The sequence below is a fragment of the Canis lupus genome, chromosome 4 (genome assembly GCF_003254725.2).
Source record: "Canis lupus dingo isolate Sandy chromosome 4, ASM325472v2, whole genome shotgun sequence".
In the NCBI taxonomy this organism is placed as follows: Eukaryota; Metazoa; Chordata; class Mammalia; order Carnivora; family Canidae; genus Canis; species Canis lupus.
The window spans coordinates 59,627,733-59,653,718 of record NC_064246.1 but is presented as its reverse complement, the minus strand read 5'-3'; the positions used below and the strand labels follow the sequence as shown (position 1 = coordinate 59,653,718).

Here is a 25,986-nt window from a genome sequence, read left to right as displayed (position 1 = left end):
GGCTTCTTCCTGCGAGGCTGGGACGGGGGGCGGGGGGAGGATCCTCAGCTACCCACTACCCCTCCACCCACCCAGCGTCCCGGCCCAGCTCCTTAGCACCGCTGCCCTTCCTGGTGGGAGTGCTGCCCAGAGGCTCCCTGGCATGAGGGCAGAGTTGCAGTCAGCGCTGGGCAACACCGGTCTGGAGATGTGAGCTGGCACCTTGCTGGCCTGTGGAGTGTGACATTTCCTCAAATGCCACAGAGGGGCTGCCTGACCTTCACCCCCCTGCCAGGACCCCCTTTCTGCCTCCTTCTGGGTTATTTATAACGGTGCTAACAGGCAAAAGGGCTTCTCGGCTGAGCCCTGGCCCAGCTCTCTGAGAGAGAGCAGCTCTCTCAGGTTCCTGGCAGCTGGGGCAAGAGACACATAAATAGAACCAAAGAACACGGACACTGTAGGACCCCAGAGGATACCTCTAGACAGAGTGTGCTGGCTACTTTTTCTTTTTTTTAAGGTCTCTGGCACTTTTAATATTTATTTTTATTTTGTTGTAGTAAAGTATACATAACATAAAACTGAGCATTTTTTAAAGGGTCCAATTCAGTGGCGTTTGGCCCATTTACAATGTCAAACAAATATCACTGTCACCTATTTCCAGAAATTTCCTGTCATCCCAAAGCCATCTCACATATGAAGACGGCTGGCACATGCTTAGGACCTTCCATCACCCCAAGGAAATTCAGATTTTGAGGAAACCGCACAAACTGAGAGATGATGAGAGAGAGGCCCAGCCAGTTCAGGATTCCCACAACTTGATTAGAATGTCGGCAGTCGCCCCTTTCCGCAGCGTGGAGTGGGCAGATTTCCCAGGGCCCGCTGAAACCCTCTGTCTTTCTTCCCATTCAGGAAAGGGATCAAGACAGGAGGGGATGTCCTGGTTGCAGGGAGAACCTCGATCTGCTCTAATCGCTTTCTTTCCTTTGTTTTTTTTAAAGTTTTAAAAATTATTTGAGAGAGACAGAGAAAAAGAGGGCATGAGTAGGGAGAGGGGCAGAGGAAGAGGGAGCGTCCCAAGCAGACTCCATGCCCTACTTGGGGCTCAATCTCACACCCCTGAGATCATGACCTGAGCTGAAATCAAGAGTCCAATGCTTAACTGACTGTACCACCCAGGTGCCCCTAATCTCTTTCTCTTCTTTAAGCAAGATGTACTCATTTAGCAAACTTCACTCCTTTTAAATAGGGCAAATGTTTTGCAGCTCACCATGGTGCTGAATGCTGCTTCCCACTCGGTTGGACCATTCACTACCTTTGATAAAAGTTTCATAACAGTTCCTTGCACGCAGACAGCACTTCAGTTTTCCCAAAACACGTTTCCATCTAAAACACCACACTGGACAGGCCTGGGATAATCCCACAGCCACCAGAGGGTTACGGATCCCTTTGGAGAGATGTGGAAATGGAGACCAGAGTGACATGATCTTGGACATGATTGGGCTCCCTCCAGTCTTCTGTACATACAGTAACTCACCATCTCGTCCAGACTGGCATTAGGGTGAGGCCAAGGAGACACATGGTTCAGGCACAAAACTAGAGGAGATGCCAAAAAGTCAGTAATCAAGAGAAATCCTATTTTAATGCAATGTTTAAAAATAATTAGTTGGCACCTACATAGCCATGCAGAACAAAAACCAAATCTTTAAATAAAGGCAGGAGCAGTAAGAGTGCCATACAGAGGAGTCACAGAGGTGCCTGAAGCAAAATGAAAAATCAGTACTACTGGCCTGTCTTTATATAGAATTTTGATATTTTGCTCAATGTGGGGGTTTTGCACTAATGTTTTTTTTTCGGAGTGTTGCATTAGGAACAATCTGTCTTGATTAATGAAGTTTTTGGGTGCCCAAAGGGGAGGTGCCTCCCTCACTTCATCCCAACCCTGGCTCCGATTCCCCCTTCCAATTTCGGTGTCCTAGTGTCACAGAGGACCCACCTCCCAGGTCCCCAGGCCTCAGGTCACCATATGCCAAAGCCTCTCAACCACTGCTGAGAGTGGCATTGGCTCTCTGCAGTCTATTTTTGTGCTTGCCCTTCAGCGACTGATAAAATGTTGCTCTGGGTACAGCTGATGTGTTGAAATGGTGAGTGTTCATGTCAGGTGGTTTGTGTGATCGGATATCTTCATTCTTGACCTCGCAGAGGGGCCTGGAACCAGGAAAGCAAAGGAGCTCTTGGTGGTTTTGCCTCCACAGAGATGGATTAAACTTGAAATCGTGATCTGGTCACAGAGGCTACCAGGCACGTCAGCCTCATTTTGGGGCTATATGGGGAAAATCTCCATGCTGTCTTTTTACTTTCATGCACAATTTATGAGGCATGTCCACATTTATCTGATTTTGCTTATTGAGCACCTACTAGGTGCTGAGTATCTGCTTAGTACTAGGGGAGCATAGGTCCTGCTGGTGCAGAGCTACTAGTTAGGGGAGGTGACAGCGCCGAGGTGGGTACATGGAAACTGGGGATGAGCTCTAGAGGGAGCTGGTGGCGGCTGTCTATTCACAACAGGGTGAATAGACTCAGTGCCTCTGAACTGTACACTTAAAAATGGCTAAAATGGTAAATTTTATGTTATGTGTATTTTACCATGATTTTTTTTTTTTTTTTTTTTTTTTTTAGTTCTGGAAAAAGAAAAGGAGAGGAAGGGATGTCAGGGATCAGAAAGTGGTAATGGAGGGCATGGCAGCAGGGTGACCTTACAATAAGAGGGGAGATGGGCAGCTGCTGCGGGGTGCAGTGGTCAGGAAGGCCCATCTGGGAGAAGCCCTGCATCTGCCACAGGGATGCTAAGAAGCGACCAGCCCCTTGGAGATGCAAGAGGGAGGAGGAGGAGGAGGAGGAGGCCCTCCGGGTGGAGGGAGCGTCAGCACAGAGGCCCCAGGCTGGAAACTCAAGCCGTATGACAGTTCCCTGGGGGAGGCTGGTCTCAGGAGATGCCAAGAGGCTAGGTGATGCCCTGCAACTAGCAAGTGACGAGTCAGGGCCAGCTCTGCCCCTGCAAATCTTAACAACAGATACGTGTACACGCTTTGCAATTTACCAAGCACTTTTCCTGCCACTCTTTGAATTCAAGAGCCCTTGAACTCAAGTGTATAAAATGGACTGCAATTGCAGGCAGGCACAATGCGTGGATCACACTGTCCCCAAAACACCTTCGCTCGCTGCCTCGCTCACTCAAGTGGCAGGACATACTCCAGCCTTTTCCTGTTTTAAAGTAAAAAATGCAATACACACCACCTTCCTGGGCCGGGGGCAGCCTGTGCCTTCTGAAAGGCCGCTCTGACAGATGCCAGTGGGGACACCGTGGGGCCAGGGCTTAGCTGCCAAGGGAGGGGCACCTGGGCCCCGCATAGCCACCTGCCAGGGCATCCGAGAGCTGCTCCACCCCAGGTAACCCTGCCTGGGCACAGCTCCAAAAGACTTTGCAGATCTCTGTTGGATAAGGGGCTGCTTGAAGGCAACATGGAGGAAGAAAGGAGATGGCTGTGTAAGATAACACCCACCTCAGGAGACTTTCTGCCTCAGTTTCCTTATCTTCAAAATAAGAGATGAGTCTCTAGAAGTCTCTCTACAGTCTTCCAGCACCACCCGCCCCATACTGTGCTGTGTTTGTAGTCCATCGTAAGGATTTATTTCCTGTGCTGTGCAGGCCACAGACCATGTACAATAGGCATCTTATCTGATGGGAGTGGGGAACAGTAGCTGGGGGTGGCAGGGCATGGTAGGGGCTGGAGAGGGCAATTCTTAAGAAAAGTCAGTGAAAGCGCAAAATCGTGAAACATAATAATGAAGCCATGTGACATGTACATTATTTCCAGTCTTTTGCTCTAGAGCTGTCTGTGGTGCCAGCGCCGAAATCCCAGCTCATCTCCTGCATAGGCCACACCCACAACTGCACCAGGGCTCCCGTTTCCAGATTGGGGATTCATTCCACTAGATCAAGAATTTATAGTAACAAGTGGGTTTGGGAAGAAGCACAGCTGACCCCCAGTATAAACAAGCAATCCAGCCAGTGGGAGTGGCCTTAGGGAGTCCTCCCTGCAGCTCCGGAGCACTGTAGGCATCAGCGAACACTGTTGTCACAGGAGGAGATGGACAGTGTTGGTGAACGTGGGCAGCTGGTTAGGGGAGCTCCATCCTATTGCCCTGCCTACCGTGCAGAGCTGCCTTCACAAGGTCGCTGGTAACTGGTCATCCTTCCTGGTTAGCGGAGTCTGGCCAGCTTGGAGTAGCCCAGTTTGGAGTACTGGAAACCGTTTTGCTCTTTGAGCTGGGGGACTCACTCACCAGACCTGATGACCTTCTGTTGGGTTGCCTTGACACTAAAGCCCTGAATGGGCAGTTGTGTGGCTGGGGCCTTGGGTGCTGCCGAAAAGGGCTGAGCATCACTGAGTTTTGCTCGACAGGCCTGGGGCCTGATGCTTCCACGTGGAAAGGGCCTCATGTTGAGGAGCTGAGGTGCTTTAGCTTTGAGTGTTTTGGTGGGAGAGCCTTTCAATGGCCTGGTTTATCTAAGCTCTGGGTGTTTGTTCTTTTAGGCTGGGCTCAGAACCCCTCAATTATCTACTTATCTTTCCTGGAATTTAACTTTGTGTCTGTGGTTCCTAAGTCCTGTTTCAGGGGATGCTATAAGTATTTCTGTATGGACTAAGCTCAGTTACTCTTCTCACTGTACTCCTAGAAGCCTCTTTAGGAGTTTTGTACTCATTTGGAAGACAGTGGGAAGATTAGATTTTTCTTTTCTTTTCTTTCTTTCTTTTTTTTTTTTTTTTTTTTTTGATATAAGAGAGATGAGTTAGTCACAACTTTCTCATTGATAGGTGACAAACTCCAACTGGCATGTAATCTGGAAAGAGAACTTATTCACTCATGTAACTGTGAAGTAAAAAGAACAGACTGACTTCAGGCACAGCTGGACCCAAGTGTTTAAATGATTTTATCAGGTCTCTCTCTCTCTCTCTTTCTCTTTGCTTCTTGGCTCTGCATCCTGCGGGCCGACTTCATTCTGAGGCAGGCTCTCTCCCCAGGCAGTGGCAAAGATGGCTGCCAGCCTCTCCAGAATTAAATTCAACCAGCTGAGCCCCTTTGTCTACGTGCCTCAGCAAAGTCTTGGTGTTCACTCTGAGCCATCCCTGAACCAGGTGAAGTACTTGTGGTCGCTGGATGAGGCATTTCTAATTAGCCAGACTGTGTTTACCTGGACCGTCTGGTTGGCACGCAGAAGCAGCTTCCCCAAGAAAAATCAGCAGGCTGCCACCGTTAGGAGGAGGAATGGGTGGGAGGCCAGCCAAATCACAGAGGTGGGAGGAGAAGAAAACATCTGTAAAATGAAATGCTTTGCAGGGACTTTACGAACATTTACCTTATTTCCTTCTTGGAAGGCAGGTACAGGTACAGAGTCATAGGTCTAGACCAGGCTAGTTCTATCTGATCAGTAGTGGCTCCTGAGGCTCCATGTTGAGCAGGCTTGGGGCTCAGCAGGAAGTATAGTTGTGTTCAGTTAGTGGTGTCCACCATGGTTAGGAAGGTGGGAAAGGTGACCCCACTGCCAGGTACCTGCCACCCTAGCAGATGGCGTGGCTGGTCTGGGCATTCCTGATTGCAATTTAAAAGGGGAAATGTGCCTTAGACCATCAAATGCAACTTCTTGTCAGTGGAGGAGGTTCTGAGCTGGCAGTAGGGTGCCACCCTAAGTACCGTCCTATGCATAGAGTAACCAAGATGGTGGTCAAGAGGTCTGTCAGGCCTGGGTAGGGGCTCTGCTCCTCACCATCCCAGGCAGGCCTGGAAAGAGCCAGTGTAGTCTGGCTGTCAGGGAAAGGTTATGTCTTCAACAGAAACCATGAGTGATGATAACAGTGGGATTGGGGGCTGGTGGAGGTTGAAGGAACACAGGGTTGGAAGGGAAGAGCCAGTAAGGTTTAGTACTAAGGGGATGGGTCAGAAGACATGTTTAAGCGTTGACCCTCTGAGAACCCCGTTTTTCCATCAGTCAAGTGGAGATGCTGACCATCGACCTCTTCCTGCATCTTGGGAAGGTACCAATGAGACCATAGCTGTGAATGTCTCTTGAAAGTCAACTGTAGGTTCTGTATCATTCCATTCATGGGGTGTCCAATGCATGCTAGGCACACATCCCTATATTGCTTTACCTTTGTGAGAACGCTATGAGGTAGGATTCTTTTTATTTTCTCCATTTCGTCAGTAGCAACCAGGTGGCCAAAGTTATGTCCTGACCTCAAAAGGTTAGCATTAAACAGCAAAGCCAGGGCCCAGACCTTTGTGTAGGCCTCTTTCCATTTCATGACAGTCCTTCTCGCTCCACCTTTGTCTTCCCCTTGGTAAATTCATTCATTCATTCACTTATTTATTAAGTGCCAGGTTCTACCTAGATATTTACTGAAAGCCTATATGGATTTCAGAAACTAGATTAGTACAGAATTGCATCGAATGCTTGAGCAAGAGGGGTCTGTCCCTTTGATGTTCTCTTTTCTAGAGAGGGACAGTGAGAACTGGGAGGACAGGTGACTGTGAAGTGCACACGTGGTAAAGGATGCATAGTGAGTATGCACAGCCCCAGAATCCAGGCTCTGTCACTGCAGCCTCCCTTCTTCCCCCTCCTGCTTCCTACCACTCAGTGACTCTGACAGTGTGCTCTAGGCCAAGGACTAAGCTTGACAATTTGCTGATTGCAGTCAGGAAAGTGGAGCCACCAGTTTTTCCTGAAGATGCATTCTTTCTTAAGCAGAGAATCGATTTCCAACAAGATACACAGGCTTCCAATGAAGCCACTTATGTGAATCTGTACAAAACACCATTAATCCACTGCTAGGGCCATTTATCTCCCTGGCTTAGGGCAGCCGCAGCCTTTTCAGATCAGGGATATGATGCTGCTGGAGGAATGGGTACAGAAGGCTCAGCAACCAGAGGGACATCCCATGGCATGGGTGTAAGCAGACCATTGGTGGGGACCAGAGATGGCTGGCCATCTGCATGAGTCCAGTATACAGCACAGTGTTTGTGGCCCCAGACCTGTCCCTGAACTTGCCATGTGATTTGGATCTTTCTCAGCCCTTATCTGAAAACCCCCCGCCTTCCCGCCTGTAAATGGGAATATAAATGGTCTTGAATGCTCCTGTCCACTTTCAGAAGCAGATGCCAGGCAATGGCATAAGCTTTGCAGGGAGCAAAAAGACTTGGCTTTTAATCTCTGCTTCCCTGTTCTGGGACCCTGGGTACTGTGGGTTGAGTTGTGTCTTCTGAAAGAAGATAGGTTTGAGCCCTAACCACACAGCACCTAACCCCCAGCACCTCAGAAAATGACCTGATTTGGAGATAGGGTCTTTACAGAGGTCAGCAGGTTTAAGTGAGGTCATTAGCAAGGACCCTAATCCAGTATGGCTGGTCTCCTTATCAAAAGAGGAAAGATAGGCACCCACAGAGGCAAGACGATGGGAAGGCATATAGGGAGAAGGCCACAAGCCAACAAGAGTGGCCTCAGAAGGAGCCACCCCTGCCAACCGCTTGAGCTCAGGCTTCTAGCTTCCAGACCTGGAAAATAAAACATTCCTGTTGTTTAAGCTCCTGGCCTGTGGTGCTTTGTGATGGCAGCCCTGGCAGGCTGATCTGAGGGCCTGGATCTCCAAGTTCTCTGATGAATAACATGGGGACAATGATACCTGCCCTGCAGGGTTGCTTTAAGAATCAGATGCGAGGACACTTCTAAGGCATGTAGTGCGGCCCTGGCTTTTGGTAAGCAAGCATTTGTTGATGACCATGGATGTGAGTCCTGTGTTGTGCCCTCCAGCTCCGCTAGGGGGCCTGCAGAAGAGCCCGGGATGGAGCAAGGCCTCAAGTCAGACCTTTCAAAGAGAACTGGGTCACCCAAGGCACCCCTTCAAAAAGCCTCTCTAAATATGGAGAAGGCCAGAGAAATTACTATTAATGCAGTTCTTAATGGTTTTTAGCCAGAGAGTGGCCTCAGCCCTAATCGACAAGGCCGCGAAGCTGAGGTTTCTTTATTTTTATGTCCTAGGTACACTTTGAGTATGTTGTGCTGCTGTGGATAATCCATAAGTGCAATAGTCACGGCCATTTAATGCGTGTTTGGTAAAGGAGGCGGCATGGTTTGGATGGGAAGGACACTCACTGGATGACCCCGAGCAAATCCATTAGTCTCCCTGGGCCTCGGTTTCCCTTCCTGTGAAGTGAAGGAGGGAGACCAAGCAGGCCAGGAATTCTGAAGCTTTGTGAGAAGGCCTGGAAGTTACATATACATTTCTTGCATGTGCATGCGTTGCTCAGACATGTTTTATGGGCAACATAAAGGCTATCCACAGCTCTTGTCTGGTTCCCGAAGGGGCCTCTGACTCCCAGATTGTCTGCAGTGACTCTCCTGGACAACCTCTCAGGGCTGCCAATTCCTGGCCAGTCTGGGATTCTGAGACTCTGATTTTAAAGTGGTTTCTAAGCCTCAAGAAGCAGGTCCTACAAATGTGGCTTTGCTGAGTTCCTGGGATGAGAGGGATCGGGGACATAGAAAGAGCTCCCAGAGAGCTCATTGCTAAAGGCTTTGCTGACCGGGGGGACCCCAGCTGCCCAGTACTCATGAGTCTGCTCTGGCCCTCACTGCAGCAGAGTGGGATCTCATAGCCCGCCACCTGTCCCTCTCCTGGATGCTCGACCTGCCTAACCTATCTGCCTGCGCCTCTGTGCTGGCCCCACCCCCATCACACTTGGAGTAAAACCCAAATCCCTTGCAATCCCTCCCTGATCCGGCTTCCACCTGCCTCTCTGGAGGCATCTTCCCCCATCTCCCCCTCGCTCCCCGAGCTGCAGCCTCACTGACCTCTGGTCAGTGCTTTATGCTCTAGCCTTGGCCCACGCTTGGGTCTTGGCCTTGCCGGGCCCTCTGCCTAGAACATTCCTCCCCACATCTTCCACTGCCTGACTCCTTCAAGTCTCAACTCAGAGTCAGCTCTTCCAGGAAGCGTTTCCTGAGCCCCCACTATCCGAGACTTCCCTTCCCTCTGTTACCCTCGCTCAGCACACCTGGCCTGTTTCCTTCAGAGCACCACCACCACCCATAAGGAAGTATTTATGTGTTTTTCCCCTCCTAAGATGCCAACTCGTGAAGGAATAAACTGTCTTACATATCTCGGGGCCCGGCTCATTGTAGCATTTAATAAATGCGGGAGCACACTCACCAGCACGGCTAAAATTAAAATGACTGACACCACTAAGCACTGGGCAGGGTGTGGAACAGTTGGCATTCTCAGCACAGCCGGTGAGCATGTACTATGGCACAACAGTTTTGGAGAATGGTTTTGTAGTTTTTAAAAAGTCACATATGCTGACTCTGTGACCCAGCAGTGCCACTCCATTTACCCAAGGGGGCTAAAGGTGCATGTCCACACGAAGATGTGTACACACATATTGCAGACTTTGTTCACAATAGCCAAAAACTGGAAATAGACCATCTAGCTGCATCCCCACAGTCTGATGGGACAAAGAGGGGAAGGAAGCCCCCGGAGGTGGCTGAGAATCCACCCAAGTGTTTCCTGCAGCCAGGGCAACTGAGTGGTGGTGGCCAGTAGTAGTAGTAGGGTGTTGGGAGGGGCCTGCAGCGATCCCAGGGATGGCCCTGGAGACAGAGGCTCGCAGAGCACCCTGGTGTCTGGTCTGAGAACAGGGGACCAGCCACTTGAGAGAACCTGGCGCTGGTGGTGCCCATGGATACAGAGTTCTCGCAAAACACCAATTAAGACATTTGACCCAAATTCGGATAAAAGCCTTTTTCCTGTGTCAAGTTGAGCTAATAATATACATTTGTTCATAATTTATGAGGCTTAGTAAGTGGGAACAATTAAGGAAAAGGCCTGTGCAAAACCTATTTCTTTTAAGCGTTACATAGGCCTTTTCTTGTTCTCGAAGACAGGTCTACGCTCTCTGACTGCCATGAAACACTTTTTTTTAAAATTATTATTATTTCTTACTTTTATTAGTACTGTTACTACCATTCATGGAGCGTCTCCCAAGCCAGGCTGTAGCATTGCCTTGTTTAATCTTAACTCTGTGAGGCAGGTTTTGTCCCATTCTACAGATGAGGCAGTTGAGCTTCGGAGAGGAGAAGAGCTGTGCCCCAGGTTTCATAGCTGGCACATGGGGATTATGATTCAAGTCTACCAGCCCCCAAGGCCTGTGGTGTATGCCGTTTCTGGGTCAGCCTCCCAGCTCGGGCTGTTTGTCAATCTGCAGGGCAGCCCTTCTACGGGTGGTTGTTCAAAGTGCGAGACCAGGGTCAGAAAGCCGTTGCCTTCTGATGAGTTGGCTTGGAGTTAGGCCTGAGAATCTGCATCGTCTCTAACACGTTCCCAGGTGGTGTTGACCCTGCCGGTCTTGGGACCACACTTTGAGATAGGCTGGGTCAGTCAGGGCTGCCACCATAGTCCTCTGGGCCTCCCCCCAACCCCGTCCACTGCAGACAGGTGGATTTATAGCCTTGTAGACCTTTTCCTGTATGTTTGCTACGTATTATCACACACAGAGAGTTGTATAGTTGGATTTTTCTCTTTACATGCGTGGGATAATATTCTACATGCTATATTCTACAATTTATTTCCACTTGACATGTCTTGGGCATATACCTCTGCCTCATTCTTTTTAGATGCACCGTGGTATTCCATGCTACAGTGATTATGGTTTTATTTACCTATGTCCACGGACAGGTGGTCTTCCACATTTTAGACTTTACACATAGTCCGATAAAATCCCTGAGAACATAAATGAGTATTTCTCCAGAACATCGTCATCCCTCAATAATGTCGGCCATTATTATTACTGGGTTTTGTTTCATTATTAACATTGAATTCCAGAAATCCCCTTTCTGGTGGGGACAGTAATGTACATGAGTATCTATTTACAGCTTCTAATGAAGTTTTCAACACAACAGTTCTGATAAGAGGAAAGAGGTGCTATGGGAAAAGGGCTTTGAGGGATGTGTAGGAGTGCAAAGGAGGAGGGGATGGAGCAGCAGGCAGGATTTGTATTGCCAGGGCCTGGCTTAGCTCCTGGTAGATTCAACCGTTGCAGGAGGGTGAGGCCTACCTTGCCATTCCTTGGTCACGTGGCAAAATCAGGCCTTGACCGAGAGCTGCCAGAGATCCAGGCCGGCAGCACCATGAGTTAAGAGGGTCTGTGCCTGGGTCCAGCCAAGCCCAGCTCTGACTCAACTTCCTTCTTCCTGTCTCTTCAGAGTGGGGTGTCTGGGGAGGAGCAACTCTGCGCAGACTTTCCTGAGCTTGACCTCTCCCAGCTGGACGCCAGTGACTTTGACTCAGCCACCTGCTTTGGGGAGCTGCAGTGGTGCCCAGAGAACTCTGAGACTGAACCCAGCCAGTACAGCCCCGATGACTCCGAGCTCTTCCAGGTATGTCCTCTGAGCCTCCAGGTAGCTCTCTGCTCCTAAAAGCCTGGCTCTGCCCCGTACCACCTTCTTTTGCATTTGCTCATGCAAAAAAGTCTTATCACCCACCAAAGCTCTTGGGACCCTGCCTCTTATCGTGGATCTGCTCTTGATCTTGGGAGTTCTTACCCCTTGCTGGGCCCGTTACCACCCCTGGACAGCGAGGATGGGGAAGAGCTGCTCCTGCTATGCCCCCCAGTCAGAAATGAGCCCCTCCGTGGGCCCGGGTGGCTTAAAACCCCAAGACCCTCCTACCCTCTATTACCTCACTGAATTCTCATCCCTACCCTGTGAGGCAGGCATGATTATAAACCCATTTCATATATGAGGAGACTGAGGCTTGGAGAAGTTAAAAGTCATGTGCCTGGGGCGATTTACCTAGTCAGTAGCTGAGCTAGATGCAAACCCAGTCTGCCTCCCTCCTGAGCCAGGGCTTTGTAACCACGGCTACGCCATATTGGAGATGACTCACATGTATTGAACAACTGCTCTGTGGCAGGACTGTCCCTGTTGTGTCTATTAACTTATTTAATTTTCTTAACAACTCTTAGAGCAAATACAGTTGTCTCCATTTTTCAACTGGAGCCCAGAGATTCTTTAAAAAGAGGCAGTGCCAAGAACTGTGAACATAAGGCCTCTTACCTTATGCGCTCTGCGTCCAGTCTCAGGGCATGTGATGGGTGACATTTCCTTTAAGAAGCCCTCAAGTATGGAATAATAAGTCTGGGATTTGCTTCAACATACAGCAAGCTCTGCTTGCATTTGCGTATGTGGGTGTGGGTGTGTAGGGGAGGGTGTATGGGAAATAAGATTGGCCGTGTTGAAACTGAGTGATGGGTACAATCGGATTTATTATTATTTCCTTGAAATATGCTCCCCTATAAAGACTGGGGGGAGAACCCTTAGTCCCCGTGCCTGTCTGGCAATATAATACTAATAAACAACAATTTAACCTACTATTGTGCCGTGCTCGTATGCCGTGAGCATCATCTCAGATAGTCTCAACAGATTGTAGCATTCCTTCTAGAAATGGAAGCTCCCTCTGTGTGTCAGACACTGTGCTGTCTACAATCTAGAGAGAAAAGTGACCCTAGATCAGTTAACACCGAAACTGTGGTCATGGTGACACGTGCGCAAAAGAAACGCACCAGGTGTGAGAAGGGGATCTAAAGACTGGGTGGTCAGGAAAGACCTCTCTGAGGAGGCCCTGCTTCAGTTAGAGGATGGTTGGAGGAGCCCTGTGAAGCTCAGAGAGCAGAGACCGAGCTTTCCAGGCAGAGGAAGCAGTAAGCGCAAAGTCCGGGAACAGGAAAGCTGGCTATGTTGGAGAACAGAAGAGCTGGCAGGTAGCAGCTAAAGGGATTGTGCCAGAGGGTAGTCGGAAAGGTAGGCAGGGGCCAGATCATGCATGCAGGGTCTCGGGGGCCATGGTAAGGGGTCTAGATTTTTCCTGAGACTATCCTAACCTATAAAGAAAGGACTATTAATAACCATTTTATAGGTGAGGAAAGTGAAATTCAGAGAGGCTAAGTAACCTACGCCAGGTCACACAGCGAGCAAGGGTCAGTGAAGATCTGAGGAAGCCCTGCCCCTCGCTGCTGTACAGCTTCTCTGCCAACCGTATGCAGAGCAGCAGGGCTGGGCTCTGGTTTGGGCTAGGTCCAGGGACCTCCATTCTTTATTTGAACAATAGAGGTGAGACCTACACTACGCTGCTTTACCCCCCTCCCCCCCGGGGGTGTGTGTGGCTCACTTCCAGAAAATACCTTCAGGCAGGGAGGGCTGATGAGCAAGAGAGGTTGAGATGGTGCATGGAGAACCCCACCCGAGCTGTACGGGCTCCCTGCTTCCTCAGAAAGGAAGCCAGCCCCTGCCGAGATCCCACTGTGCGCCTGAAATGGCCTTGGACGCCAAGTGAGCCTGTGTGGCCCCCGGGTTCCCAGCCCCACAGACGGAGAGGACCTTGGCCGACCTCTGCCCACCCAGCCCCGCCCCGGTCGTGGTCGGCACACCCCACCTGCCCTCCTAAGCCCAGGCCAGTGCCACCCATTCCCCACAGATGCGCCCCTGGGCGTGTGATGGTGTGGTCAGTGGCTGTCCCCCTGCCACACACACATCCTAAACCCCCTGACCTGGGGTCACGATGGCACCATGCGCTATTATATTCCCGGGCTCTGCGCAGAGCCCCGCACTCTCCCAGGGCTTCATGAATAGCCACCAAGTGGATAATCCCCTTCAAGCTGTCGTGTCGCCTCCTTAGGCAGTCGGTGAGTTACTTCCTCTCCCAGGCGCCATCTGTGTGGCGTGCCCGTCTCCCTGTGCCCCTTGGACGGTGAGCCCCGGGGAGGGCAAACTGCGTCTGGTTAGGCTCTGGGGGCGTCGTACGTGGTGAGGACTCGCTCTCGCTCTCGTGCGTTGAATGAAGAAGCTGATTGTGAAGCTTTCTTTCCTGTCAAGGACCAGACGTCGTGGCCCGTTCCACCGGCCTCAAGCTGGCGTCGTGGCTTCTCCCGCGGCCACAAGCTCAGCTTTCTCATTTGAGCGGCGGGAACCCTGGAGCCACCGCCTGGGTCCGAGCTGTGTTCCCCCAGGCAGATGGCACCATTGCTATGGAAACAGACCTCGAGGCAGCGTGACAGGGTGAACAAGTCCTCGAGGGCAGGGAGGGATGGTGGCCTCGATTTTCTGTCTTCCCAGAGTCCTCAGGCCAGGGCCACAACCATCACCAAGTATTTTTGGAGGAAGCAGGCACCTGGTTGTCAGCTTGCTGTGTGGTCGTGGGCAAGTAGCTCCCTGGGGAAGGAACGTGGTGGATTCAGTCAGTGGTTCTTGGTCTGTTGAGGGGAGGGTCCCCGTCGCAGTTTTCTGATGGAATCTGTGGGCCCACTGCCAGAAAAAAAGGGAGGAAAAAACTGATTTCCTGGGTTTTCTGGAGCCCAGTTGAGCCCCCTGGCTGGAGGGTGGGGGTGGGGATTTCTGAGTGTTCTTCTGGCCCTCGAAGCAGAAATCCTGTTCTCTGTCATTCCTTCAGGCCCCTCCTAGGCCTTCAAAGTGAAGCATTTTCCCTCGGATTTCTTTCTTTTTTTTTTTTTTTAATTTATTTATGATAGTCACAGAGAGAGAGAGAGAGGCGCAGAGACACAGGCAGAGGGAGAAGCAGGCTCCATGCACCGGGAGCCCGACGTGGGATTCGATTCCGGGTCTCCAGGATCGTGCCCTGGGCCAAAGGCAGGCGCCAAACCGCTGCGCCACCCAGGGATCCCTCCCTCGGATTTCTTCAAGTCTTTTTCCTCCTTTTTCCTCCGGCTTGAGTGCAGCTCAGGAAGGCTGGGGTGGGGTTGAGTCTATTAATATCTCTTCCTTCCCTGATTAACTCTCCATTAATTTGCACTCCGCTTCCAAGCAGAGCAGGAGAGCCTGGCCAATGGGCCCAGGAAGAGGAGAGGATGGCGCGGCCCCCCGTGATGTATCATCCTAGGTGCTGACGGACGCCGTGGACGCTGTGGGCAGAGGGGCCTTCCTTCCTGGCAGGGTCAGCGCTTCCAACCCTGTCTGTCTGGCTGTTCCCGAGCTGGAGCAGCCCAGGGTGGGCTGAGGAGAGGGAGGAGGCCTTTTGTTACTCATTTTGTTTTGGCTCAGCCTGTTGGGTGCTTCCTGAGGTCTTTGCCATTTTGTATTCATTTTCACATGGTGCCTGGTACACAGTACATCCTTGACCACCACCCTGACTTGCTGTGTGACCTTGACAAGTTTGTTTCCTGGACTTTCATTTCTCCGCCTCCACAACCCCACCCCTATACCCCCCCTCCCACCATCACCAGTGACAAATAGATTTCCTCATGAGGAAATGAGGAATGGCAGTTATTGCTTGGAGGGCTCTGTTACAGGTGCTGGTATGGGAGGCGCCTTGGTGATGCAGTCAGTTAAGCATCCAACTCTTGATTTCAGCTCAGGTCATGATCTCAAGAGTTGTGAGATCAAGCCCTGCATTGGGCTCTGCGCTGGGCATGGAGCTGATTGGGATTCTCTCTCTGCCTCTGCAGCTCCCTCTTAAAAAAAAAACACAAAGAAAGAAATATAGAACGATAGATACTGGTGTGGAAAGAACAAGAGCCACAATTGGGTAGTGATATAGGGGGGCAGTGGCACACAGGACCCCATGCTTAACATCATTGGTTACTTTGTGATCCCTGAGGGATCCAGCTCTGATGTGTGTGATAATTCATAGTATTACCACTGGACCACTGGCTCTTGTCCCTGTGAGAAAGGGGGCTCTTATTTGATCCAGTGCTGGTGACATCATTTCTGAATAACTTCCCTCTAGAATCTCTCCCTTGAGGCGCTAGCTAATCTGTTCCAGTGGCCAGAATGCATTGTTTGGTACATTTTTCCTTGTATTTAACAAATCTGCCCAGGTGCCACCTGCCCCAGGCACTGGGCTGGGCTGGGCTTGGGAGCACCCTTCAGTCCAGATCTGGCCTTCCTAAGCAGACAGTGGTGGTGGGGTGGGGGAGTCATGTTTTCCCATTTTACAGAAAAAGCGGCAAGGCTTAGAAGAGGGAACCGATTTGCTGGCAACCACCCTGTGGTGGTGGAGCCCCATGTTGTCAGCCCCCAGAGTGGTCATTGGGTCCCTGGTTCCAAGGTCTTAGTTAACTCCCTGTCAGGCTAAACAGACCACTCTGGGAATATAGGGGACTCTGGCTTGAGGGTGGTGGTTGTGTGTGTGTGTGGGTGGGGTGGGGGGGCGGGGGGTGGTATGGGGTGAGAGGAGCAAGCAGTCAAATGAGCCCATCACATTCTTAAGCCAGAGTCCACAGGCCAGGATCTGCCCTTGTGTGTCATTCCCACCCCACCCCCCACCTCTTCCACACACATACTCCCCGGGGCCTGGGTCAGGCCCGACCAGAACCTTCTTTTGACCCTTCTTTTATTTTAGCTCTAATCCAAAAGCTACAAGCACATTTGTTCTCTTCACTCCATGTTCCCCCTCTTTGAGTTACTCAGCTGCCTCACTGGTTGCAAGGCCCGGAACAGATTCAGTGCAGCCAAAAAGGCTGTCACGAGATGCGTATTTCAGATGCACTTCCTGAAGGAAGGATAAACAGCCTGACCTGGGAAAGAGTGCTGGCGGAGGCATCATGTGACAAAAGGCGCCTCCTGCCAGAACAGGCCTGGCAGCCAGGGCTTACTGAACGAGGTGCTTGGCGCCTCACCTGGAAGCTACGTGATTGCCATGCTCCAGGGCCTCTGGGCATGGGGGCCACTGGGCTGGTGTCTGGGGGTGGGCTGGCAATCTATGTGCTGACCCCCGTCATTATAGGTCTTAGACATCGGAAAGGCTCAACTCTTGGCTGATGTGGGCCATGGTGGAGGTCCTGCCTCTGTCCCGGATTTGTTATATGACCCCAGACACCTGGTTCAACCTCCAGGAGCCTCAGTTTCTCCAACTGCAAAACAGAGATTAGAGTAGAACTCCTCTCCTAGAGGTTGTTGTGAGGTTTACCCAAGACGGTATTCATGAGGCCTGGATGCTCCTCTCCTTGGCCCCCAGTGTTTATCCCAGACTTTGGCTCTATATTTTTTTCTCTGCCTGGGGTCTTTGGTTCTCCACCCTCCGCCTGGTGCCCGCATGCCTTTTGGGCCTCAGTTGAAATGCCAGCTGCTCAGAGCAGTTGTCTGTGACCACCCTAACTTGCTTGTAAATCTTCACCACGTTCTTCTCCATGGCAACTTCCTTTTACTTTCTTCCTAGATTTTCATTCTCTGAAATGATCTCGTTTGTTCCCTTTCATAAGTCTGTTCTCTGCTGGAGAGGAAGCTTCATGAGGGCAGGGGCCACACCTGTCTTGGCAATGCGGTAGGACGAGTGCCCAGACGGTGCCAGGTGCAGAGTAGCCATTTAGTACATGCATGTCAGGGGAAGGGAGGGAGGAGGCGGGAGGAGAGCCTGCCGTTGCCTCCACCACCGCCATCATAGTGGCAATGGTAGTGGCAGGACCGAGCACTTATCATGCAGCAGGCTCCTTTGGTTTGCTAAGCAGCTTATTGTATGTACGTTAGCTGAGATGAGGTTAGGTCCTCAACATTAAGCTCAAGAAGTAGGTACTGTCGTTGCATGAGACAGATGAAGAGACTAAAACTTGACCAAGGACCCATACCTGAGAAGTGTGGGATCTGAGATGCAACCGCAGCCAGAGCCCAAGCTCCTGACCCCTCCTGAGTGGTGAGCATGGCCAAGGAGCCCACTGGGGAACAGTAGCGGTTTTATTATTGCCATCGTTCTCATTGTCATGGTCAACCCCGAAGCTGCCAGCCTGTACACTGCCTGCCTGGCACCCAGTGTCCTTGGGAGTGGGGGGCTGCAATGGCATGCTGTTCCCAGAGGCAGAGGCCAGCTTTGGGGACCAAGGGCTTGTCCCAGGAGTTAGAACAGGAGGTTATAGTGTGGAGCTGCTGTCCTTGCTACAGGGGACAGCAGGTGTCTTTCAGGTAGATAGCCCTGTGCCCACCCCGATGAGCAGCAGAGCCAGGATTGGGGCTCCTAGGGCAAGGCTACTTCCAGTTTCACCTGCTGCCTGCTCACAGACTCTGTGATTCCTGGAGTCGATAACATATTTCTCAGGCATCTGCCATCCCAGTGATACCGAGAGATCTGAGGGCGGGGGAAGGATGGGAGAGGATTTGGCAAGAGAGTGATGTGGTGCAGCTGCATGTGCAGAGCAGATTTCTACCACGAAGACGTGAAGACGGCTGAGCCCGGGTACTGACTAACTATGTCCCTCTCTGCTCCACCCGCGCTCCTCGTTTCAGATAACTGACAGCGAGAATGAGGCCCTCCTGGCAGCGCTCACCAAGACCCTGGACGACATCCCTGAAGATGACGTGGGTCTGGCTGCCTTCCCGGCCCTGGATGGTGGAGATGCACCATCCTGCACTTCAGCTTCGCCTGCCCCCTCATCCTCACCCCCCAGTCCCAGCCCCTCACTGGAGAGACCCCAGCCCCCGGCACCTGAGGTGGACGACCTCTCACTGGTAAGAACCTATTTCTAGCTGCGGGGATGGTAGTGGCTGGGGCTGTGGTGTCTGCTTGTAGGGGTAGCAGGTGTAGGGGAGCCAGCTCCAGCCCCTGTGGGGGGGATGTCTACGTATCACTGACACATGGCGGGCAGCCTGGACAGGGCATGGAAGTCCCTTCCGGGCCTCCCCTTTCCTTGTGGTACTGCGGGGCTCACCTTGGAGGCTCCACCTGCACTCTGTAGGTCCTTTGGGATTTCATGGATTGACCTTCCTTGTGTGGTAAAACCTCGAAATTACATGTAAACCTCTTTCTAAAGGTTATACAGACACAATGGCAGTAAAAATTCAAGCAGAAAACGTGGGTAGTTAGAAGCAAAAAAAAACACCTCTTTGCCCATCCCACAGTTGAGTTCCTTGGCTGGAGGTAACCATGATTACCAATCTGTTGTGTGACTTTCCTCTTCTACTTTTTTTTTTTTTTTTTTTAACACTGCAAAAGGGAGTTGACCTCATAAATGGCTCTGCACCTTTTCTCAATGAACTGTGTGCCTTGAAAACTCAGATGAGCACAGGTAGCTCGGCTCCATCCTTTTTGTTAGCTGCATTGTGTTCTTTTGTAAGGATGGACCATAACTTATTTGACTAGTCCCCTCTTGGTGGAGATTTAGGTCTTTCCACCTCTCCCTGTGACACTGCTGCGGTCAGTGCTTTGGTAGAGGCCTTTGCACATCTAAGTGGATGAGTTGCTAACAGTGGGATTCCTGGGTCTACCGAGACCCGGTATTTCAGTTTAGACAGATATTTCCAGGTTGCCCTCCACAGAGGTCAGACTGGTTAATACCCTCCTCCCCCCCAGCAGAAGTTAAATGTCTGAGTATCTGTGGGATGGGGAAGAATGGGCACATGGCGTTGTATTTTTCTGGGGAGAAGGTCTCCGTGTTTATCAGATTCTCAGAAGAGTCCAGACCTCAAAAAGTTACTGAAAGCAGTTGCTGACTCAGGCAGAGGGAAGCTGGAAGCTGGAAGCTGAGATGTCATGGGGCGTGTGAAGTCCCACCTCACTCATGTATCTTGGGCTCCCTGCCTTGGCACTGGAGAACCTAGGTGCTGATAAGACTCAGCTGGAAAATCAGGGCTTATTGAGCTGGCGAGGGTCTTAGGTCATGGAAGGTTTGAGTGGAAAGGCCCTTGGTAACTCTCAAGTGCAGCTCTGGGGAAACTGAAGCCCAGAGCAAGGAGGGATTCTCCTGTGGTCACACAGCAAGTAGGTATTCTGACTCCTTTTCCAGGATCCTTTTTCTTCTCTCCCACGGCCTGCAAGTTCCCGAGAGTGGTGTGAAACATTTAGTAAGGACCTAGTGTGTGCTGGGCGTGAGAATATGTTCAGTCGTACGTGGTGGCTTCTGCTGACAGGACTCAGACTGGGTTTGAATCCCAGCCCCACCAGTTAGTGCTTGTGTGTCCTTGAGGCCCCTAATCTCTCTGACTCCGCTTCCTGGTCCATAAGGTGGGGTTAATAATAGGGTTTATCTCAAAGGCTGTTAGGAGGAGTACAGCAGATAATGCATGGAGAGCGCTTAGAGCAGTGCCTGGCACATAGAAGTTGCTCAATAAATGCTATCTAAGTAATAGTCCTGGTGGCAGTAGTAATGAGGAATTCTCTGTGGGGGTTCTGGAGAGGCAGAGAGCGACCCCTGCTGGCCACAGGGTGTTTCCCTCCCATGCCTCCGACTGCCTTCATTCCTCCCACACCTGTTGAGCATTTCAGGAAGTGTGCTAGGCACGCAGGTAACAGACTCACCAGCTAGACTTCCAGCACACCGGCAGAGTTCAGAAAGGCCCTGACGAGTGATCCAGATGCCCTGTTCTTAACCTGGAGTCACGGATCCCAGAGAGCCCGTTGGTGGGCTGGCCTCTACATATCTGTGCATCCTTCTGAGCTCAGCAGCTTCTATCATATCTTTCGAGGGACTCCTGAATCAAAAAAGGTTCAGAACCAATCATTTAATGTGCTTGCCACCAATATGCCGATGGAAAAGCCAAGGCCTGAAGAGGGAAAGGACTCATTCAAGGGCTCGTAGTGAGTGGGGCTGAGCTGGGCCAGAACCAGATCCCTTCCCGCCAGCCCAAGAATCTCGTTCTATCCATGTCAGAGAATCACGGACCTGCGTGTGTTGGTTTGGGGTCTAGGTGGGGTGGTGGGAATCCTCTAGCTCCTAGGGGAGTGAGGATTGGCCTTCTCTCTGGCTCACCCCAGCACTCCTTGCTGGGGTGACCTGGAGGGCATATCACTTGAGGAAATACTTGGTGCTGTAGCAAAAAGCCATCCTGCTTCCTGGCTTATTCTCAGTCTTGCTGTCACAGGATCCTTGGTGGGACTTGCAGGTGTACTCAGTTCCCCCGCTCTCTTCTGGGATACACTATGCACCTGTCCTCTGGGTGCAGAAGTGTAAGAGACTCAGCAATTTTTATGGAAAAATTAGAAAAGCCAGACAAGCTTTAGTATAGTATGCTTCCACTTGTGTACAAACAACCAGGTGTGTTGGGGGTGATATGTACATACATTCCTATGTGATTGAATCCCACCTCAGAATGGGGTTGCCAGAAGGTGGTTAATAGTAGTTATCTCTGGGAAGGAGGAAGGGACCTCGGGCAGGAGGGGGACTTGTCCACCCCTTAGTGTCTATAGTGTATATTTTTTTCACTACTTACAAGCATTTCTTTTTAAATTAAAGAAATTAACTTTACACAAAGCAGTATGAATAAGCAAAAAGAACAAAAGGAAAGTCAGTTGGAATCCCATACCAAAGAATCCTTGTGGTACCTGACTTTCCAGATTGTGTGTATGCATGCGCATGTGTATCGCAAGCATATGCAGAGTGTCCCAGTAAGGTGTACGTGGCATATTTTAATGGGAAGACATGACACCAGATCTGTTTGGAATTTCTCAAAGTCACAGATACTCCTCTCGGGTTAGTAACTCTGAAAAGGATTTATATTTTATTGGGATACTTGTGTGTGTCTTACATTGTTAGACAATCTGCTTTCTGTGCTTAATGTAATGGGAAACATTCTAGGTCATTAAATGCCCTCCCTGTGTTCTTCCCATGGTCCTGTGATGACCCAGAGTCAGGGCGTGCTCGGTCCCTAGAAGCTAGCTCTGGGCTTAGGCTTCTCCCCGCCACACACTTCTCCATGTCCCCCAGCGGAGCACAGCCCCAGCTCCCCTCCTCTCTGCTTCTCCCACAGCTGCAGAAACTCCTTCTCGCCACATCCTACCCAGCCTCAAGCTCCGACACCCAGAAGGAAGGCACCACCTGGCGCCAGGCAGGCCTCAGGTCCAGGAATCAGCGGCCTTGTGTCAAGGTATTTGTGTGCACATCCCAAAATCCACCTGGGCTCCCAGGTGGCCTCTAAGGGGGTGCAACCTTCCACTCTTATTAGAGGGTGTCAAGTTCAATCAGCATCTGGTTTCCCTCCATTACCCCTGTAGCTGGTGTGCTTGGTGTTTCTTGAGACCCAGGCTAGTTTGGGGTTCTAGGGAGAGCACTGGGCTTTCTCTTCCACCTCAGTATTGCAGGCACCGTGTTAGAGGATGGGTTAGAACAGGGATGAGAAAGATGTGGCCTGCTCTCAGTGGGCTTATTCTAGTGGGTGACACACTGAAACATAAGCTCCTCACTGGTTGTGGGGACCTCAATAAGGAGTTTGGATTTCTTCTGGGGAAAGAAGCCATTGGAGCAACCAAAGCTCTGTCGTGAACACCAGGGAATGAAGCAAATCCCTTTTCCTCCTTGGGCTCCATCTTCTAAGACTTTCAGAGAGGTTTCGCAGGTGATTTCCTAGCATTCCCGTTACTCAAAGCCCACGCTCAGTCCTTTTCTTTGGTCCCTAGACACTTCTGCAGGGGACTGTTGCACGCAATCCCATGCCCTCAGGGCAGAATCAGGATGTTTTTTTTTTTTTTTTACACAGTTTTATGGAGGTGTCACTTAAATATCATAAAGGCATTTATTAAAGTATAATTCGGGGATGCCTGGGTGGTTCAGTGGTTCAGTGTCTTGTCTTTGGCTCAGAGTATGATCCCGGAGTCCTAGGATCGGGTTCTGCATCGGGCTCCCTGCATGGAGCCTACTTCTCTCTCTGCCTATGTCTCTGCCTCTCTCTTTCTCTCTGTCTCTGTCTCTCTGTCTCTCATGAATAAGTAAATAAAATCTTTAAAAAATAAAAGTATAATTCGATGATTGTAGTAAATTTACAGAGTTGTGAAGCCATGACTACAATTGAGTTTAGAACATTCCCATCATCCCAGAAATCTCCCCAGCACTCCCACATACACTTCTTCCTTGTTCCCATGCCCAAGCCGACCACCACTAATGTAGATCCTGGTGACACAACTGAAGTGTGTAGTGCAGGAGAGCGGGGTGGTCAGAGCAGGGCTTGGGGAGTGAACCAGGAAGGGGTAAAATCCGTGCCTGGGAGGCCTGTTAGGAGGCTGGTCACTCCTTTGTTCCTTGTCACCTGAGCACTGCCTGGTGCCACGCTGCCCCCAGCCAGTGGCTGTAGGCATGGGGCAGAGTGAAGGGGGCAATGTGGGCCTCATTCCTTACCATGTCCTCCTTCTCTCTCTAGATGGACAGCACCCAAGACAAGAAGGCCCCCACAGTGCAGTCTCAGGGCCGGAGTTGTACAGAACTGCATAAGCACCTCACGTCAGTGCCATCCTGCCCCCAGACTAAAGCCCGCTCCCCAGACAGGGGCTTGCAGCCACCACCGGCCCTGAGTCCCCCGCTCCCAGCCAAGGAGGATGAGGAAGCTAGTGAGGACTGCCCGAGCCCCCAGCCAGCTCCAGCCTTGCCCCAGGACTCCCCAACACCGGGCAGGGCAGGCCCTGGCACCCAGGTGTCCCGGGAAGACATGCAGGCGATGGTGCAGCTCATTCGCTACATGCACACTTACTGCCTCCCCCAGAGGAAGCTGCCCCCCCAGGCCTCTGAGCCAGCCCCCCAGCCCTGCAGCAGCCCCTCCAAGCAGGTCAAACCCCGGCCCCGGTCCCAACACCCTTCCAAAGGCTCCTGGGCCGAGTTCTCCATCCTGAGGGAACTTCTGGCTCAGGATGTCCTCTGCGATGTCAGCAAACCTTACCGCCTGGCCACACCTGTCTACGCCTCCCTCACGCCCCGCCCCAGGCCCAGGCCCCCCAAAGACAGCCAGGCCTCCCCTGGCCACCCATCCCCTGTGGAGGAGGTGAGGATCACAGCTTCACCCCGGAGCACCGGGCCCAGACCCAGCCTGCGCCCACTGCGGCTTGACGTGAAAGGACACACTGGCCGGACAGCCAGGCTGCAGCGGGAGGAGGAAGAGGAGGAGGAGGATGAAGAGGAGGAAGAGGACGAAAAAGATGAGGAAGAGGAGGAGGAGGAGTGGGGCCGGAAAAGACCAGGTCGAGGCCTGCCATGGACCAAGCTGGGGAGGAAGCTGGAGAGCTCTGTGTGCCCCGTGCGGCGTTCCAGGAGACTGAACCCAGAGCTGGGCCCCTGGCTGGCATTCTCTGATGAGTCTCTGGTCCCTGTGGAGCCCCAGGGAACTCTGCCCTCACTGCGCCTGGCTCCCGAGGCCTACGACGTGGAGGGGGCACTGGGCAGCCCCACAGATGAGGACAGTGGCCAGGACCAGCAGCTCCCACGGGGACCCCAGATCCCGGCTCTGGAGAGCCCCTGTGAGAGTGGGTGTGGGGACACGGATGAGGACCCCAGCTGCCCACGGCTCCCTTCCAGAGGTAGTCGGAGTCGATGGTCTGCAAGAGAGGGGGCAGGGATGGGGCGTGGCATTCCCCACTGCGCTGGGAGCCAGGAGCCCTGTGCTGGGCAAGTCCCTTCCCCTCTCCGGCTCCCGACTTCCCTTTCTGTGCAATGGGCTAGTTGGGCGGCTCTTCAGAAATCACCCACACATCTCTGAGTTTTTCATCATGCGTGGGCCAGGCACCACTTAATGAACACGGAGCGAGATGCCTGCCCTCTTGGGGCTTTTGTGTCAGTGGGGCAGACAGGCAATCACAAAGTAAATAAAAAAGGAAGATAATTACAAATTGTGCTAAGTGCTCTAAAGAAGACGTCCTGGGTGATGATGTGACAAAAGGAGTGAGTCTTAAATCCAGCTCCATAATGATGTTGAATTTTAAATGGTAACAGTAGTGGTGGTGATCATACCGGGTGATCTGTTGTGTACTCGCTGTGCCAGGTGCTGGTCTAAAACTTGACACCACTTGACCCCGGTGATTCTTCACAGGGGGCCTGTGTAGTAGATGCTAGCATAATCTCCATTGTCAGACAGAGAAACTGAGGCACAGAGGTATCGAGTGACCCATTGAGCTAGGGAGTCCTGCGTCCACCTGTTGGGGGAGTACCCTAGGCCCTGGCCTTCCCTGGGGCTCCTCCCCACTCTACTGCACTCTTTGGCCAGAAGGGATCACCCTCATAGCCACTTGCTTTTTCGGAAACCTCCAGTAGTCTGCCCACTGCCAATGTTGCTGAGACCCTGGGAATGAAGGTGCTTTGAGTTGTTCCTGCCCTTTCCTGAAAATGACAGAGACTTTTGGGTCACATGCCTGAAGGGAGTACTGCTTGGGTTCCAGTGGGGGTTCAGGGTTTCCTCCTGAGGGAAACATATGCTAATGATGCCATGTTGGGGAATCTTATTTTTTTTCTTTTTCATCTTCTTTTCAGACTCTCCTAGGTGCCTCATGCTGGCCTTGTCACAAAGGTAGATTTTTGGAAATCACCGGTTAATTATTCCATGAGTCTTTATCCTGTTGGATATGTGTCTCGGGGGTGGGGGGATGGGTGGTTCCTCAGCCTCTAAGCCTGCCCCTGTCCCCCTGCACCTGCTCTCGCTCTGCCATGTGGGGCCCGCCATAGGTGGGCTCCTTTAGAAGGGAGGTCTCTGCAGGCCCAGGGAAAATGGGGGAATTAAGGTTTCAGGCCATTTCATAAACTGTACTTTCCAGGACAGGGGAAAGAATTCTTTTCTCCACAGGGGAGAGCTGCAAATGCTGTGTGGCTTTGGGCAAGTCTCCTCCCCACCCTGAGACTTGGGTGCTCCATCTGTAAAATAAGAAGGGTAGTGATGCTTGCCCTGTCCCCCTCCTCCAGCAAATTCCTCTTGTGTCTCCTGCAAGAGGTATATGCTGCTTTGAATTCCTCTAAGCCAGGATGAGGGTTTCCCAGAAATTCTCCCCAGGACCTACCTCTATGGGCAGCAGAACCAGGGTCCGTCGCAGTGTCCCCTTGCCCTCCTTGCATGCTGGGGGAAGTGGAGCCTGCTGCTGATTGGCCTCTTTCTTCTCTGTCCTCCCCACCCCCACCAGTGACACTCCTTTTGGCAGGAAGAGCTTTGAGCAGACGTTGACGGTGGAGCTCTGTGGCACCGCAGGTGAGCCAGGGGCTCAGCTGGTAGGGTGCCCTTGG

General features: G+C 51.7%; 1 protein-coding gene across 4 annotated transcripts in view; it reads left to right on the top strand.

The window, feature by feature from the left end:
• The window catches only part of PPARGC1B (PPARG coactivator 1 beta), a 111,950-nt gene that overhangs the window by 67,267 nt on the left and 18,697 nt on the right, over nt 1-25,986 (top strand). For all 4 annotated transcript variants that reach the window (XR_007410318.1, XM_025434183.3, XM_025434182.3 and 1 more), the window contains exons 2-7: nt 11,291-11,464; nt 18,314-18,535; nt 21,770-21,886; nt 23,153-24,299; nt 25,246-25,282; nt 25,887-25,951. Coding sequence is in view for 3 of the 4 variants with exons in the window: in XM_025434183.3 (XP_025289968.1) it covers nt 11,291-11,464; nt 18,314-18,535; nt 21,770-21,886; nt 23,153-24,299; nt 25,246-25,282; nt 25,887-25,951 (1,762 nt within the window). In the remaining variant the exon portion in view is untranslated. The remainder of the gene's footprint in view (nt 1-11,290; nt 11,465-18,313; nt 18,536-21,769; nt 21,887-23,152; nt 24,300-25,245; nt 25,283-25,886; nt 25,952-25,986) is intronic.